The sequence below is a fragment of the Pseudophryne corroboree genome, chromosome 1 (assembly GCF_028390025.1).
Source record: "Pseudophryne corroboree isolate aPseCor3 chromosome 1, aPseCor3.hap2, whole genome shotgun sequence".
NCBI classification, from domain to species: Eukaryota; Metazoa; Chordata; class Amphibia; order Anura; family Myobatrachidae; genus Pseudophryne; species Pseudophryne corroboree.
In genome coordinates this window covers 1,178,431,944-1,178,447,151 of record NC_086444.1, presented here as the reverse complement: position 1 = coordinate 1,178,447,151, position 15,208 = coordinate 1,178,431,944, and the positions used below count along the sequence as shown (strand labels likewise).

General features: G+C 46.0%; 1 protein-coding gene across 2 annotated transcripts in view; it reads right to left on the bottom strand.

Annotated features, from left to right (window-relative positions):
- The window catches only part of SFXN5 (sideroflexin 5), a 439,382-nt gene that overhangs the window by 237,731 nt on the left and 186,443 nt on the right, over positions 1 to 15,208 (bottom strand). For both annotated transcript variants that reach the window (XM_063925240.1, XM_063925244.1), the window contains exons 8-9: positions 5,139 to 5,195; positions 46 to 111 (exon numbers count right to left, since the gene is read on the bottom strand). In XM_063925240.1, coding sequence (XP_063781310.1) covers positions 46 to 111; positions 5,139 to 5,195 — 123 coding nt within the window. The remainder of the gene's footprint in view (positions 1 to 45; positions 112 to 5,138; positions 5,196 to 15,208) is intronic.

Sequence of the window (15,208 nt, the reverse complement as noted above, 5' to 3'; positions counted from 1 at the left end):
AATCATGTGCATTATACAACACACACACACAGACACCCTACTCACCGCTATAGAGACCGCACTGACGACAGCTCCGGTGTATCCCAGGATAAACTTGGACGTTGGAGAAGGCTAGAAACACAAGGCGAAAGAGTCAGATTGAGCGGACACATAAAATATCACAGCTGCGTGTACATCTGACATCTTCACCTATCTAGGGGGGCCGGCATTGTCAGAGTGGGGTGTACACTGTTATTCCTGTATAGTGACCTGTAGACGGGTCTTTCGGCGGGGCATCACATAGGTCGCCCTGAGTGTGCATGTAGCTTGTTGGGTGTGATGCTGGCTGCTGCTGATTATAAATGAAAGTGAAAGTGAAATGCCCGGTGTAAGCGCGGCGTACAATGTTTCTGAGTTACCCAAGAGGCCGGAATCACGCACCAGAGAGACTGCGAGATAAAAAACTGCTACTTTCCTGAAAAACACTTCCAAGCCCCATAGGAGATCCAGGGGGAGAGAGATCAGGTATCCGGACTCCAGGTCGACAGCACAAAGGTCGACACGCCTTAGGTCGCCGCCAATTGGTCGACACACCTTAGGTCAACATGGACAAAAGGTCGACATGGACAAAAGGTCGACAGGAACAAGGTCGACATGGAAAAAGGTCGACATGAGTTTTTCGCGAATTTTTTTTCTTTTTTTGAACCTTTTCATACTTAAGGATCCACGTGGACTACGATTGGAACGGTAAAGTGTGCCGAGCGAAGCGGTAGCGGAGCGAAGGCACCATGCCCGAAGCATGGCGAGCGAAGCGAGCCATGCGAGGGGACGCGGTGCACTAATTGGGGTTCCCGATCACTCTACGAAGAAAACGTCACCAAAAAAACATAAAAAACTCATGTCAACCTTTTCCATGTCGACCTTGTTCCTGTCGACCTTTTGTCCATGTCGACCTTTTGTCCATGTTGACCTAAGGTGTGTCGACCAATTGGCGTCGACCTAAGGTGTGTCGACCTTTGTGCTGTCGACCCTCAGTCCCAGACCCGAGAGATAAAGTGGAGAGAGATAAAGTACCAACCAATCAGCTCCTGCCATTTTTCAAACACAGCCTGTAACGACAGAAGCTGGTCTCTGTCCACTTTATCTCTCTCCAAACTTTGTTAACTCTCCCCCTAAGTCTTTTAGGGGGGTATTTAATTAGTGCTGAAATCGCGGCAATTTACAGCGATTGCCGGTTTCACGGCGAAAAGTCAGTTTTCGTAGGTATGCGCGCTCCTGCAATTCGCCCGATTCATATGCAAATTAGCGAAAACTGGATGGGCGTGAAAATTGGTGCCAAAAGTGAAAAATGGGTAAAATCTGTCTTTACGCCACAAAAAAGCTAAACTAATATCGGATGACAGTATAAAAGCTTATTATTGGTTATAATAAACGTATTTCTGGTACTTAAATTGGGTCAAATGGCTGTTATATGCATTTTTTGTTAAAATGTAAAAAAGAATTATTGAAATATTTTTTTTTTCTCCCTTCCCTTATTAATCCTGATCAGGTTGGCTTTGTGTTAAATAGGCAGGCTCCGGATAATACGCGAAGGGTGATCAATGTTATTGAACATTATGCTTGTAAAAAAGAACCCCTTTTAGTTTTATCTTTAGACGCCGAAAAGGCGTTCGACAGATTACACTGGGAATTCATGAAGTTAGCGTTAGACAAATTTGGCTTCTGTGGAAGGTTCCTAGACTCTATACTGGCACTCTATTCCACACCTTGTGCGAGGGTCTTTGTGAATGGATGTATTTCTTCAGCCTTTAATATCTCTAATGGCATGCGTCAGGGTTGCCCGTTGTCTCCTATTATTTTTGCTTTGGCGGTAGAACCACTAGCTGCATACAGACGATATTTTATTGTGCTTATCTGATCCTGAGACTTCCCTACCAGTCCTTCATAAAGTTCTTCAACGCTATTCGGACGTTTCTTTCTATAAATGAAACACTAATAAAACCGAGGCCCTTCCATTCAATATACCTTCGGCCATGGTCCCTAGGCTGAAAGAATCGTATAAATACGCCTGGAAGACCTGTTCTTTGAGATACTTAGGGATTAATCTGTCCAGTGAAGATAAACTATTGAGTATAATTATGTCCTGTTACTAAAAGCCTTTGTGGAGCTGACTGGGGAGTGGATGCTGCAGGAGGTGGCTTGGCTAATTAGGATCGCTGCAGCTAAAATGGTTCTATTGCCAAAACCTGTTTCGCGCCATACCAAGACCCCTTCCCAAACTTTTATATAATAAATTTAATCAACTCTTGACTAGATACATTTGGAGAGGCTCTAAGCCGAAAATTGCTAAAAAGATTTTAATTCTATCCAAACAAACTGGTGGTGTTGCTTTCCCAGATATAGAAAAATATCCCGCCGCTTGTCTTTTGAGTCAGTCTAGAGACTGTTTGATGGTTCGAGCCCGAAGCCATGGGTAACTCTGGAAGCTTCTTATTTGAACGCAGTTACTCTCCCTGATTTATTCTGGATGCCACTTTCTGTTGCACGTAATTGGTCCGGATCCTGCAAGTCAATTAAAACTGCCTTAGACTCATGGCATAAACTAGTGTCCTCTTCGGATGTTATAAGCTTACCGTCCCCCTGTTTATCGTTAAACTCTCTTATGTCTTTGATTCCTAACATTGCTTTAGACGATTGGATTCGGAAGGGGCTCTCCACCTTGGGCGATTTGTTTTTGGACAATAACTTGATGTCCTCTTCTCAATGACAAGAGATATTTGGGATTCGGACTCAAGATTTTTTTAAGTACTTGCAGGTGAGAAGCTGGTTACACTCATTTACACCACCACATCGCCACAAACTCTCTCTTCCAGCTTGTATTAAAAGCCGTCTAGAGTCGTCCTCGCATAAAGGTGGGATTTCGTGGTGGTATCAGTTTCAATTATCAAACAGCAAACAGACTAAATTAAAGGCCCAGACTCTATGGGAAAGGGATTTGAATAGATCTTTTATTGATGAAGAATGGGACAGTATATTTAGGTCTTGTTTCAAAATCTCCAAGTGTGTTAACCACTCTGAAATGTTCTTTAAACTTTGACAGGGCCTTCTTCACCCCTGAAAAGCAACATAGAATCTGGTCTTCACAATCTAAATTATGTTGGAAAAAGTGTGGCTCTACGGGGGATATCTTTCATATTTTCTGGGCATGACAACTTATACAACCACTTTGGAAGGAAGTTTTCCAAATGATTAGCATGGTTTTAGGGTCAACCATCCCCCTGGACCCAGCTTAAGCGCTATTTCATTAATACTTAGACCACCTCTCTGTAGGCGATCGATATGTATTGGGGCATATTTTGATAGCCACTAAAGCTGCTATTGCCCAATTGGGGAAATCTGAGAACCTTCCTTCTTTAGTAACTATTCAAAATAAGATTCATAAACATTTCATGTTCAAAATAGCGGAAGCTAAATATTCTTCCTCTGTTAACTCTATCCACATGAAATGGTTTAGATGGACCGATTATAGAGAAAGAGAAGGCCAACCAACCATATACAGCTCTCCAACTGATTTATCTGTACTTCATGCCACATAGACTGGACTTTTCAATAACGTTTTGTTATTAGCTATTTTACTGACTTTGTTTTGTCTCTTTTCTGTGTTTTTGATTTCTTTGCATGTTAATTGTAACCTATTGTTTATTCGACCAACTGTACAATATTTTTGTTTTGATTCTGGTAACCATTCCGGACTGCCCCTATGTCTTCCTCATATCTGTTTTCTGTTCCCCATTTCAGTGTGAAAAACTTTCTAATAAAAATTAATGTTTAAAATAAAAAAATAAAAATTTTTTTCCAGCAAAATAAGTGCTAAAATAAAAAACTTGGGCTACATAAAAATGAGTATAAGTATATATTTGGGGCATTTTAGGGGACTTAAAAAAAAAAAGTGGAACCAGACCGATTACTCCCATCTGCAAGTCTAAAAACACGTGTCCCACTCATAAAGCACCCCAATATACCTGTCCCATACCTGGTACCCCAATTTTCAGCATTTTGGGGGTAATTCCAAGTTGATCGCAGCAGGATTCTTTTTAGCAGTTGGGCAAAACCATGTGCACTGCAGGGGAGGCAGATATAACATGTGCAGAGAGAGTTAGATTTGGGTGGGTTATTTTATTTCTGTGCAGGGTAAATACTGGCTGCTTTATTTTTACACTGCAAATTAGATTGCAGATTGAACACACCCCACCCAAATCTAACTCTCTCTGCACATGTTATATCTGCCTCCCCTGCAGTGCACATGGTTTTGCCCAACTGCTAAAAAAAATCCTGCTGCGATCAACTTGGAATTACCCCCTTTGTACTTGTTCACCCCAAAAATAACATATCATTATTGGGCAATTACAAATAATGAAAAACTTCTAAGTGCCTAATTAGTCATTCAGGGGGTTGTCCCAGTGGTTCAGAACCAAATCCCGACATTTTTAACTGAAAATAGGGATTTTCCCCAAGTTTATCACCTGCTCAGAGTTGGTGAATTGAAATTCGCAGTTAAATTACAGCGAAAACGTTTTTATTTTGCGGACAACTGAATAGTAATTTGGCGAAATTACTGCAAAATGCGTTAATTTTGCGTCTTTTTAGCAAAAACTAATTTTCGCCTGTAATTGAATACCCCCCTTAGCATTTGACAATGTCCGCTCTGTCACACACCAGAATAAAAGCTTGAGTTCGACGTCTCTAACAGGAATGAGTGAAATAAGCCCCAGTGCGGAATTCTCCTTAATAAATGTGTCTGAGCGAATACACAGATTTTACTCTGCTTGGGATCAGCGCTAAGTTTCCCGACATCGGATTTTTAGCTACGCTTTCATACCAGTACCAGCAAAAAGGTCTCGTTTCAGACAAAAAGAGTGGGAAATGCAAAAGTGAAAATAAAAGTAACAAAATCCAAGATGAACAAATAGGCAGAAATGTCACATTACAATGTGTCTGACACAGACTGGATGACACAAAGGTTTGCAGGTGACGATAAAAGCCGCGCGGCCGGGATAACTGGGGAACGATGTCTCCTTGCAGGATGTAATTAGTGTAGCTGCATGAGGCCGGAGCACTGAGCGTACAGACAATCAGACCCCGCATGGGGGGGTTCTCACCTTGGTTGCGTTGCGATTTGCATAGTTGACACCTGCGTTGTGACTTTGATTCAACCACTGGATAATAAAAAGAGGGTAAAAATGTGTTAATGGAAGAACGGATGGCACAATATAGAAATATATAAAGTCTATAATGGCACACATCAAGTGATGAGAAAACGGTGCAAAAAATTTGGGAGCACTGTTAAATCATTGTCCCATGAGTAATAACAGGATCCATCCCCCATACACTGTGCATTGTAGGGACACGTGTAACACATAGGGGTACATTTACTAAGATGGGATGTTGCAACCAATCATATTCCAGGTAATATCTTCTAGAACAGAGGTTCTCAAACTCGGTCCTCGGGGGCACACACAGTGCATGTTTTGCAGGTCTTCTCACAGAATCGCAAGTGAAATAATTAGCTCCACCTGTGGACCTTTTAAAATGTGTCAGTGAGTAATTAATACACCTGTGCACCTGGTGGGTTTCCTGCAAAACATGCACTGTGTGTGCCCCCGAGGACCGAGTTTTAGAACCTCTGTTCTAGAATGTCCTAGATAAATGAGAAATAGAATCTAATTGGTTGCTATGACATCCTATCTTAAACAGAACTCCCATCTTAGTAAATTTACCCCATACAGCGCCAGCAGGAAGGCAATGGGGTCTATTCATGAAGCAGTGAAAAGTGTGGAGAAGTGAGCCAGTGGAGAAGTTGCCCATGGCAACCAATCAGCTTTAAAGTAACCTTTATCAAGTGTCTTCTATAAAATGATACATAGCAGCTTCATGAATAGACCTGTTTGACTGAAATCAATGGACGCTGGACAGAGTGTCCAGCGAATAGAGCTGCAGATCGCAGTATCCGGGGACGCAGCGCAGGGTGATGATGAGGGGTGTGGTTCATCAAATCGACAGTGTCTAGGTCGACAATGTTTAGGTCGTCCACTATAGGTCGTCAGTCACTAGGTCGACATGGATGGAAGGACGACAGGGTTTCTAGGTCGACATGTGCTAGGTCGACATGAGGATTTATTTTTTTTTTGGTGTCGTTTTCTTCGTAGAGTGACCGGGATCCCAAATTAGTGCACCGCATCCCCTCGCATGGCTCGCCATGCTTCGGGCATGGTGCCTTCGCTCCGCTACCGCTTCGCTCGGCACACTTTACCGTTCCAATCGTAGTCCACGTGGATCGTTAAGTATGAAAAAATTCAAAAAAAGAAAAAAAATGTGAAAAACTCATGTCGACTTTTAGACCTGTCGACCTAGCACATGTCGACCTAGAAACCCTGTCGACCTTCCATCCATGTCGACCTAGTGACTGTCGACCTATAGTGGTCGACCTAAACATTGTCGACCTAGACACTGTCGATCTTCAGACCGGATCCCGATGATGAGCCGGGGGGATTTAGACACTGACTGCGTCGCTGGTTTGGGGACAGCAAAGTAACAACATAGATTTATAATACACATAAGATAAACAAGGCGCAAGGCTATTGTGGTCATTATATCATATCACACATGGAATAAAATGGTCATATCCTTACACGTCACCCACTAATAGAGCACCACTGCTATTACTCTGAAGACTCCAGAGTGCTATATATGCCTGTCTGAGCACTGGGCAGAGTGGCATAATGAACCACATGGTTAGTAGGGGGGGTGGCGGTGTATGGGCAGCTATGTGCGTCTCCATGTCACACGACTGGCAGTGCTGATTTGGAGGGATGGTCCCACTGGCACAGGAAGTTAGTAGATAGGGGGTCACTCCATGCTACACTGTGACACAGAAAATGCCAGGAGACAGAGGGAAATTATTTTGTACTACTATTATTAGATTATTTTTTTTAAATGAGTTTAAAGGACACACTTGATTTCTGGGTAAATCACAGAAAGACTGAAAAGAACCAAGGTGCACGTTTAATACTAGTCACATGGGGTTGGAAGATGTTATATCTCATCAAAGGGACTGAAGGGCAGATGTATTAACCTGGAGAAGGCATAAGGAAGTGATAAACCAGTGATATGTGCAAGGTGATAAAGGCAGCAGCCAATCAGATCCTAACAGTTAATTTACATATTGGAGCTGATTGGCTGGTGTCTTATCACTTTGCACATATCACTGGTTTATCACTTCCTTATGCCTTCTCCAGGTTAATACATCTGCCCCCCAATTTGATGTTGATGCTGCTGGAAAACACATGCTAATGCAGCAGAATACGCCTGGTGTACATACACCCCGCCTGCATGAGTAACCCACCGCTGCATCCACGCATCAGATAAGTCTGCAGTACCATCAGCCGATCGGGTAACAACCCTTCAGGTCGCTTAGACGGGCCTGCCACAGCTGTGAACGAGGCCAGGAAATCTGCGCTGGAAGACACAGACCCCCAGAAAAATAAGAATTTACTTACCGATAATTCTATTTCTCGTAGTCCGTAGTGGATGCTGGGGACTCCGTCAGGACCATGGGGAATAGCGGGCTCCGCAGGAGACAGGGCACATCTAAAAAAGCTTTTAGGTCACATGGTGTGTACTGGCTCCTCCCCCTATGACCCTCCTCCAAGCCTCAGTTAGGTACTGTGCCCGGACGAGCGTACACAATAAGGAAGGATCTTGAATCCCGGGTAAGACTCATACCAGCCACACCAATCACACCGTACCACTTGTGATCTGAACCCAGTTAACAGTATGATAACAAAACGAAGTAGCCTCTGAAAAGATGGCTCACAACAAGAATAACCCGATTTTTGTAACAATAACTATGTACAAGCATTGCAGACAATCCGCACTTGGGATGGGCGCCCAGCATCCACTACGGACTACGAGAAATAGAATTATCGGTAAGTAAATTCTTATTTTCTCTAACGTCCTAGTGGATGCTGGGGACTCCGTCAGGACCATGGGGATTATACCAAAGCTCCCAAACGGGCGGGAGAGTGCGGATGACTCTGCAGCACCGAATGAGAGAACTCCAGGTCCTCCTTAGCCAGAGTATCGAATTTGTAAAATTTTACAAACGTGTTCTCCCCTGACCACGTAGCTGCTCGGCAAAGTTGTAATGCCGAGACCCCTCGGGCAGCCGCCCAAGATGCGCCCACTTTCCTAGTGGAGTGGGCCTTTACAGATTTAGGCTGTGGCACGCCTGCCACAGAATGTGCAAGTTGGATTGTGCTACAGATCCAACGTGCAATCGTCTGTTTAGACGCAGGAGCACCCATATTGTTGGGTGCATACAATATAAACAGCAAGTCAGACTTTCTGACTCCAGCCGTCCTAAACTATATATATATATATATATATATATATTTTTAGGGTCCTGACAACGTCTATTAACCTGGAGTCCTCCAAGTCCCTAGAAGCCGCAGGCACCATAATAGGTTGTTTCAGGTGAAAAACCTGACACCCCCTTAGGAAGAAAACTGGAGACGAGTCCCAGTTCTGCCCTGTCCGAATGGAAATTTAAATATGGGCTTTTGTAAGACAAAGCCGCCCATTCTGACAATCGCCTGGCCGAGGCCAGGACCAACAGCATGGTCACTGTCCATGTGAGATATTGGTCAACAGCATGTTCACTTTCCATGTGATATATTTCAAATCCACAGATTTGAGCGGTTCAAACCAATATGATTTTAAGGAATCCCAACACTATGTTGAGATCCCACGGTGCCACTAGAGGCACAAAAAGGGGTGTATATGCAATACTCCCTTGACAATCTGGACTTCAGGAACTGAAGTCAATTCTTTTCGGAAGAAATTCTACAGGGCCGAAACTTAAAACCTTAAAGAACCCCAATTTTAGGCTCAAAACACTCCTGTTTTCAGGAAGTGTAGAATTCGACCTAGTTGAATTTTCTTCGTGGGGCCTTCCTGGCCTCACCCACGCAACATATTTTTACCACCTGTGGTGATGACGTTGTGCGGTCACCTCCTTCCTGGCTTTGACCAGGGTAGGTATGACCTCTTATGGAATGCCTTTTTCCTTCAGGATCCGGCATTCAACCGCCATGCCGTCAAACGCAGCCGCGGTAAGTCTTGGAATAGACATGGTACCTGCTGAAGCAAGTCCCTTCTTAGCTCCCCAGGCCCTTAGTCCTCTGTGAGCATCTCTTGAGGTTCCGGGTACCAAGTCCCTCTTGGCCAATCCGGAGTCACGAGTATAGTTCATACTCCTCTATATCTTATAATTCTCAATACCTTGGTTATGAGAAGCAGAGGAGGGAACACATACACCGACTGTTACACCCACGGTGTTACTAGGACATCCACAGCTATCGCCTGAAGGTCTCATGACCTGGCGCAATACCTGTCCCGTTTTTTGTTCGGGCGGGACGCCATCATTTCCACCTTTGGTCTTTGCCAATGGCTCACAATCATGCGGAAAAACTTCCCTATGAAGTTCCCACTCTCCCAGGTGGAGGTCATGCCTGCTGAGGAAGTCTGCTTCCCAGTCGTCCACTCCCGGAGAGAACACTGCTGACAGTGCTATCACATGATTTTCCGCCTAGCGAAAAATCCTTGCAGTTTTTTCACTGCCCTCCAGCTTCTTGTGTCGCCGTTTCTGTTTACGTGGGCGACTGCCGTGATGTTATCCCACTGGATCAATACCGGCTGACCTTGAAGCAGAGGTCTTGCTAAGTTTAGAGCCTTATAATTTTGCTCTTAGCTCTATCTATGTGGAGAGAATTCTCCAGACTTGATCACACTTTCCTGGAAATTTTTTCCCTGTGTGACTGCTCCCCAGCCTCTCAGGCTGGCCTCCGTGGTCACCAGCATCCAATCCTGAATGCTGAATCTGTGGCCCTCTAGAAGATGAGCACTCTGTAATCACCACAGGAGAGACACCCTTGTCCTTGGATATAGGGTTATCCGCTGATGCATCTGAAGATGCGATCCGGACCATTTGTCCAGCAGATCCCACTGAAGAGTTCTTGCGTGAAATCTGCCGAATGGAATTGCTTCGTAATAAGCCACCATTTTTTACCAGGACTCTTGTGCAATGATGCACTGACACTTTTCCTGGTTTTAGGAGGATCCCGATTAGCTCGGATAACTCCCTGGCTTTCTCCTCTGGGAGAAACACCTTTTTCTGGACTGTGTCCAGAATCATCCCTAGGAACAGTAGACGTGTCCTCGGAAAAGCTACGATTTTGGAATATTTAAAATCCACTCGTGCTGTCGTAGAACTATTAAAGATAGTGCTACTCCGACCTCCAACTGTTCTCTGGACCTTGCCCTTATCAGGAAAGCGTCCAAGTTTCTTTTAAGAAGAATCATCATTTCGGCCATTACCTTGGTAAAGACCCGGGGCGCCGTGGACAATCCAAACGGCAGCGTCTGAACTGATAGTGACAGTTCTGTACCACGAACCTGAAGTACCCTTGGTGAGAAGGGCAAATTTGGACATGTAGGTAAATGTCCCTGATATCCAGTGACACCATCTCGTCCCCTTCTTCCTGGTTCGCTATCACTGCTCTGAGTGACTCCATCTTGATTTGAACGCTTGTATGTAAGTGTTCAAATATTTCAGATCTCACCGAGCCGTTTGGCTTCAGTACCACAATATAGTGTGGAATAATACCCCCTCCCTTGTTGTAGGAGGGGTACTTTGATTATCACCTGCTGGGAATACAGCCTGTGAATTGTTTCCAATACTGCCTCCCTGTCGGAGGTAGACGTTGGTAAAACAGACTTCCGGAACTTGTGAGGAAGAGACGTCTCGAATTTCCAATGTACACCTGGGATACTACATGTAGGATCCAGGAGTCCCCTTGCGAGTGAGCCCACTGCGTGCTGAAACTCTTGAGATGACCCCCTACCGCACCTGAGTCCGCTTGTACTGCCCCAGCGTCATGCTGCGGACTTGGCAGAAGCTGTGAAGGGCTTCTGTTCCTGGGAATGGGCTGCTTGCTGCAGTCTTCTTCCCGTTCCTCTACCCCTGGGCAGATATGACTGGCCTTTGCCCGCCTGCCCGTATGGGGACGAAAGGACTGAGACTGAAAAGACTGTGTCCTTTTCTGCTGAGATGTGACTCGGGGAACAAAAGGTGGATTTTTCAGCTGTTGCCATGGCCACCAGGTCCGATGGACCGCCCCTTTATACGGCAATACTTCCATGTGCCGTCTGGAATCTGCCTCACCTGACCACTGTCGTGCCTTCGTCTGGCAGATATGGACATCACATTTACTCTTGATGCCAGAATGCAAATATCCCTCTGCGCATCACGCATATATAGAAATGCATCCTTAAAATGCTCTATAGACAATAAAATCTTGTCCCTGTCAAGGGTATCAAAATTTTCAGTCAGGAAATCCGACCAAGCCCCCTCAGCGCTGCACATCCAGTCTGAGGCGATTGCTGGTCGCAGTATAACACCAGTATGTGTGTATATACTTCTTAGGCTATTTTTCAGCTTCCTATCAGCTGGCTCCTTGAGGGCGGCCGTATCTGGAGACGGTAACGCCACTTGTTTTACAAGCGTGTGAGCGCCTTATCCACCCTAAGGTGTGTTTCCCAACTCGCCCTTACTTCTGGCGGGAAAGGGTATACCGCCCATAACTTTCTATCGGAGGAACCCCACGTATCATCACACACTTCATTTAATTTATCTGATTCAGGCAAAACTACAAGTAGTTTATTCACACCCTACAAAATACCCTTATTTGTGGTACTTGTAGTATCAGAAATATGTAACACCTCCTTCATTGCCCTTAACATGTAACGTGTGGCCCTAAAGGAAAATACGTTTGTTTCTTCACCGTCGACACTGGAGTCAGTGTCCGTGAGGTAAATGGGCGTTTTTACAAGCCCCTGACGGTGTCTGAGACGCCTGGACAGGTACTAATTTGTTTGCCGGTCGTCTCATGTCGTCAACCGGCTCGCAGCGTGTTGACATGATCACGTACTTCCACAAGTAAGCCATCCATTCCGGTGTCGACTCCCTAGAGAGTGACATCACCATTACAGGCAATTTGCTCCGCCTCCTCACCAACATTTTTCTCATACATGTCGACACACACGTACCGACATACAGCACCCACACAGGGAATGCTCTGATAGAGGACAGGACCCACTAGCCCTTTGGGGAGACAGAGGGAGAGTTTGCCAGCACACACCAAAATGCTATAATTATACAGGGACAACCTTTATAAAAGTGTTCCTCCCTTATAGCATTTAATATATATTTATATCGCCAAATCAGTGCCCCCCCTCTCTGTTTTAACCCTGTTTCTGTAGTGCAGTGCAGGGGAGAGCATGGGAGCCTTCCCCTCAGCCTTTCTGTGAGGGAAAATGGCGCTGTGTGCTGAGGAGAATAAGCTCCGCCCCCTTTTCGGCGGGTTTTTTCTCCCGGTTTTTAAGAACTGGCCTGGGTTAAAATACATACATATAGCCTTAATGGCTATATGTGATGTATTTATTTTGCCAATAAGGTACTTATATTGCTGCCCAGGGCGCCCCCAGCAGCGCCCTGCACCCTCCGTGACTAGGTCAGTGAGCCGTGTGACAACAATGGCGCACAGCTGCAGTGCTGTGCGCTACCTTCATGAAGACTGTGAAGTCTTCTGCCGCCTGTTTCCGGACCTCCGTTCTGCCGTCTTCTTCAGCGTCTGTAAGGGGGATCGGCGGCGCGGCTCCGGGACGAACCCCAGGCTGACCTGTGTTCCGACTCCCTCTGGAGCTCAGTGTCCAGTAGCCTAAGATCCCAATCCATCCTGCACGCAGGTGAGTTGGAGATCTCTCCCCTAAGTCCCTCGTTGCAGTGATCCTGTTGCCAGCAGGAATCACTGAATGAAACCTAAAAAAAAACTTTTCTAAACAGCTCTTTAAGAGAGCCACCTAGATTGCACCCTTCTCGGACGGGCACAAAAACCTAACTGAGGCTTGGAGGAGGGTCATAGGGGGAGGAGCCAGTACACACCATGTGACCTAAAAGCTTTTTTAGATGTGCCCTGTCTCCTGCGGAGCCCGCTATTCCCCATGGTCCTGACGGAGTCCCCAGCATCCACTAGGACGTTAGAGAAATGGGGGAATGCTGCCTGGCGCCACCTCGAAATGGCTGCAGCATGTCGGGCACTGCCGCAGGATTGTAGAACGGGTCCTGTGCACGCGCACATCACACAGCATCAGATCTGTCCATAAACTAACGGGTTTGTGTGCAATCCGAATCAGGCCCAATGTTGGTTGGCGTACAGATAGGCCCTCATTCACCCGTCCTTTGTGAGACATGTGATGCGACTTGAACTCTACAGCATGGGTAGCAACGCTCTGATCTTTGTGCCTGCATTGCAAGTCAGCACCCGTGTTGCATCGTAGCTGCATCCAAAGTCACTGAAGGTTAGTAAAGTTGTGGCAAAAGCATTGGTATTAAGTAGCAGATTAAGCAAAATAGGCCTAATTCAGACCTGTTCGCTTGCTAGGATTTTTTTTTTGCAGTCCTGCGTTTGCATAGTCGCCGCCCATAGGGGAGGGTATTTTAGCTGTGCAAATGTGCAAACATGTGTAGCCGAGCTGTACAAACAGAATTTACTTAGACTTACTCACCCGCTGCAATCACTTCAGCCTGTCCGGGACCGGAACCGACGTCAGGAACCCTCCCTGCAAATACTTGGACACGCCTGCGTTTTTCCAAACACTCCCAGAAAACGGTCAGTTGACACCCACAAACACCTTCTTCCTGTCAATCTCCTTGTGAACGACGTGCAAATGGATTCATCGCACAAACCCATCGCTGAGCGGCGATTTGCTTTGTACCCGTGCGACGCGCCTGCGCATTGCGGTGCATACGCAGTTTAGACCTGATCGCAGGGTGTACGAAAACGCAGACTAGCGATCAGGTCTGAATTAGGCCCAATATTGCATGATTGGATATTGCTCTTATCGGTTCTCTGTCTTTTGCTTTTTCCCCAGGTTAGAGGCACTGTCCAGGTAATAGTGCACTGTACTTTGTCGCATTGGTGCTGAAAATAAGATTTTACTTACCGATAAATCTATTTCTCGTAGTCCGTAGTGGATGCTGGGGACTCCGTCAGGACCATGGGGATTAGCGGCTCCGCAGGAGACAGGGCACAAAAATAAAGCTTTAGGATCAGGTGGTGTGCACTGGCTCCTCCCCCTATGACCCTCCTCCAAGCCTCAGTTAGGATACTGTGCCCGGACGAGCGTACACAATAAGGAAGGATTTTGAATCCCGGGTAAGACTCATACCAGCCACACCAATCACACCGTACAACTTGTGATCTGAACCCAGTTAACAGTATGACAACGTAGGAGCCTCTGAACAGACGGCTCACAACAAGAAACAACCCGATTTTTTTGTAACAATAACTATGTACAAGTATTGCAGACAATCCGCACTTGGGATGGGCGCCCAGCATCCACTACGGACTACGAGAAATAGATTTATCGGTAAGTAAAATCTTATTTTCTCTAACGTCCTAGTGGATGCTGGGGACTCCGTCAGGACCATGGGGATTATACCAAAGCTCCCAAACGGGCGGGAGAGTGCGGATGACTCTGCAGCACCGAATGAGAGAACTCCAGGTCCTCTTTAGCCAGGGTATCAAATTTGTAGAATTTTACAAACGTGTTCTCCCCCGACCACGTAGCTGCTCGGCAGAGTTGTAATGCCGAGACCCCTCGGGCAGCCGCCCAGGATGAGCCCACCTTCCTTGTGGAATGGGCCTTGACAGATTTAGGCTGTGGCAGGCCTGCCACAGAATGTGCAAGTTGAATTGTGCTACAAATCCAACGAGCAATCGTCTGCTTAGAAGCAGGAGCACCCAGCTTGTTGGGTGCATACAGTATAAACAGCGAGTCAGATTTTCTGACTCCAGCCGTCCTTGAAATTTATATTTTCAATGCCCTGACAACGTCCAGCAACTTGGAATCCTCCAAATCGCTAGTAGCCGCAGGCACCACAATAGGCTGGTTCAGGTGAAAAGCTGACACCACCTTAGGCAGAAAATGAGGACGCGTCCGCAGTTCTGCCCTGTCCGAATGGAAAATCAGATATGGGCTTTTATACGATAAAGCCGCCAATTCTGACACTCTCCTGGCTGAAGCCAGGGCCAGTAGCATGGTTACTTTC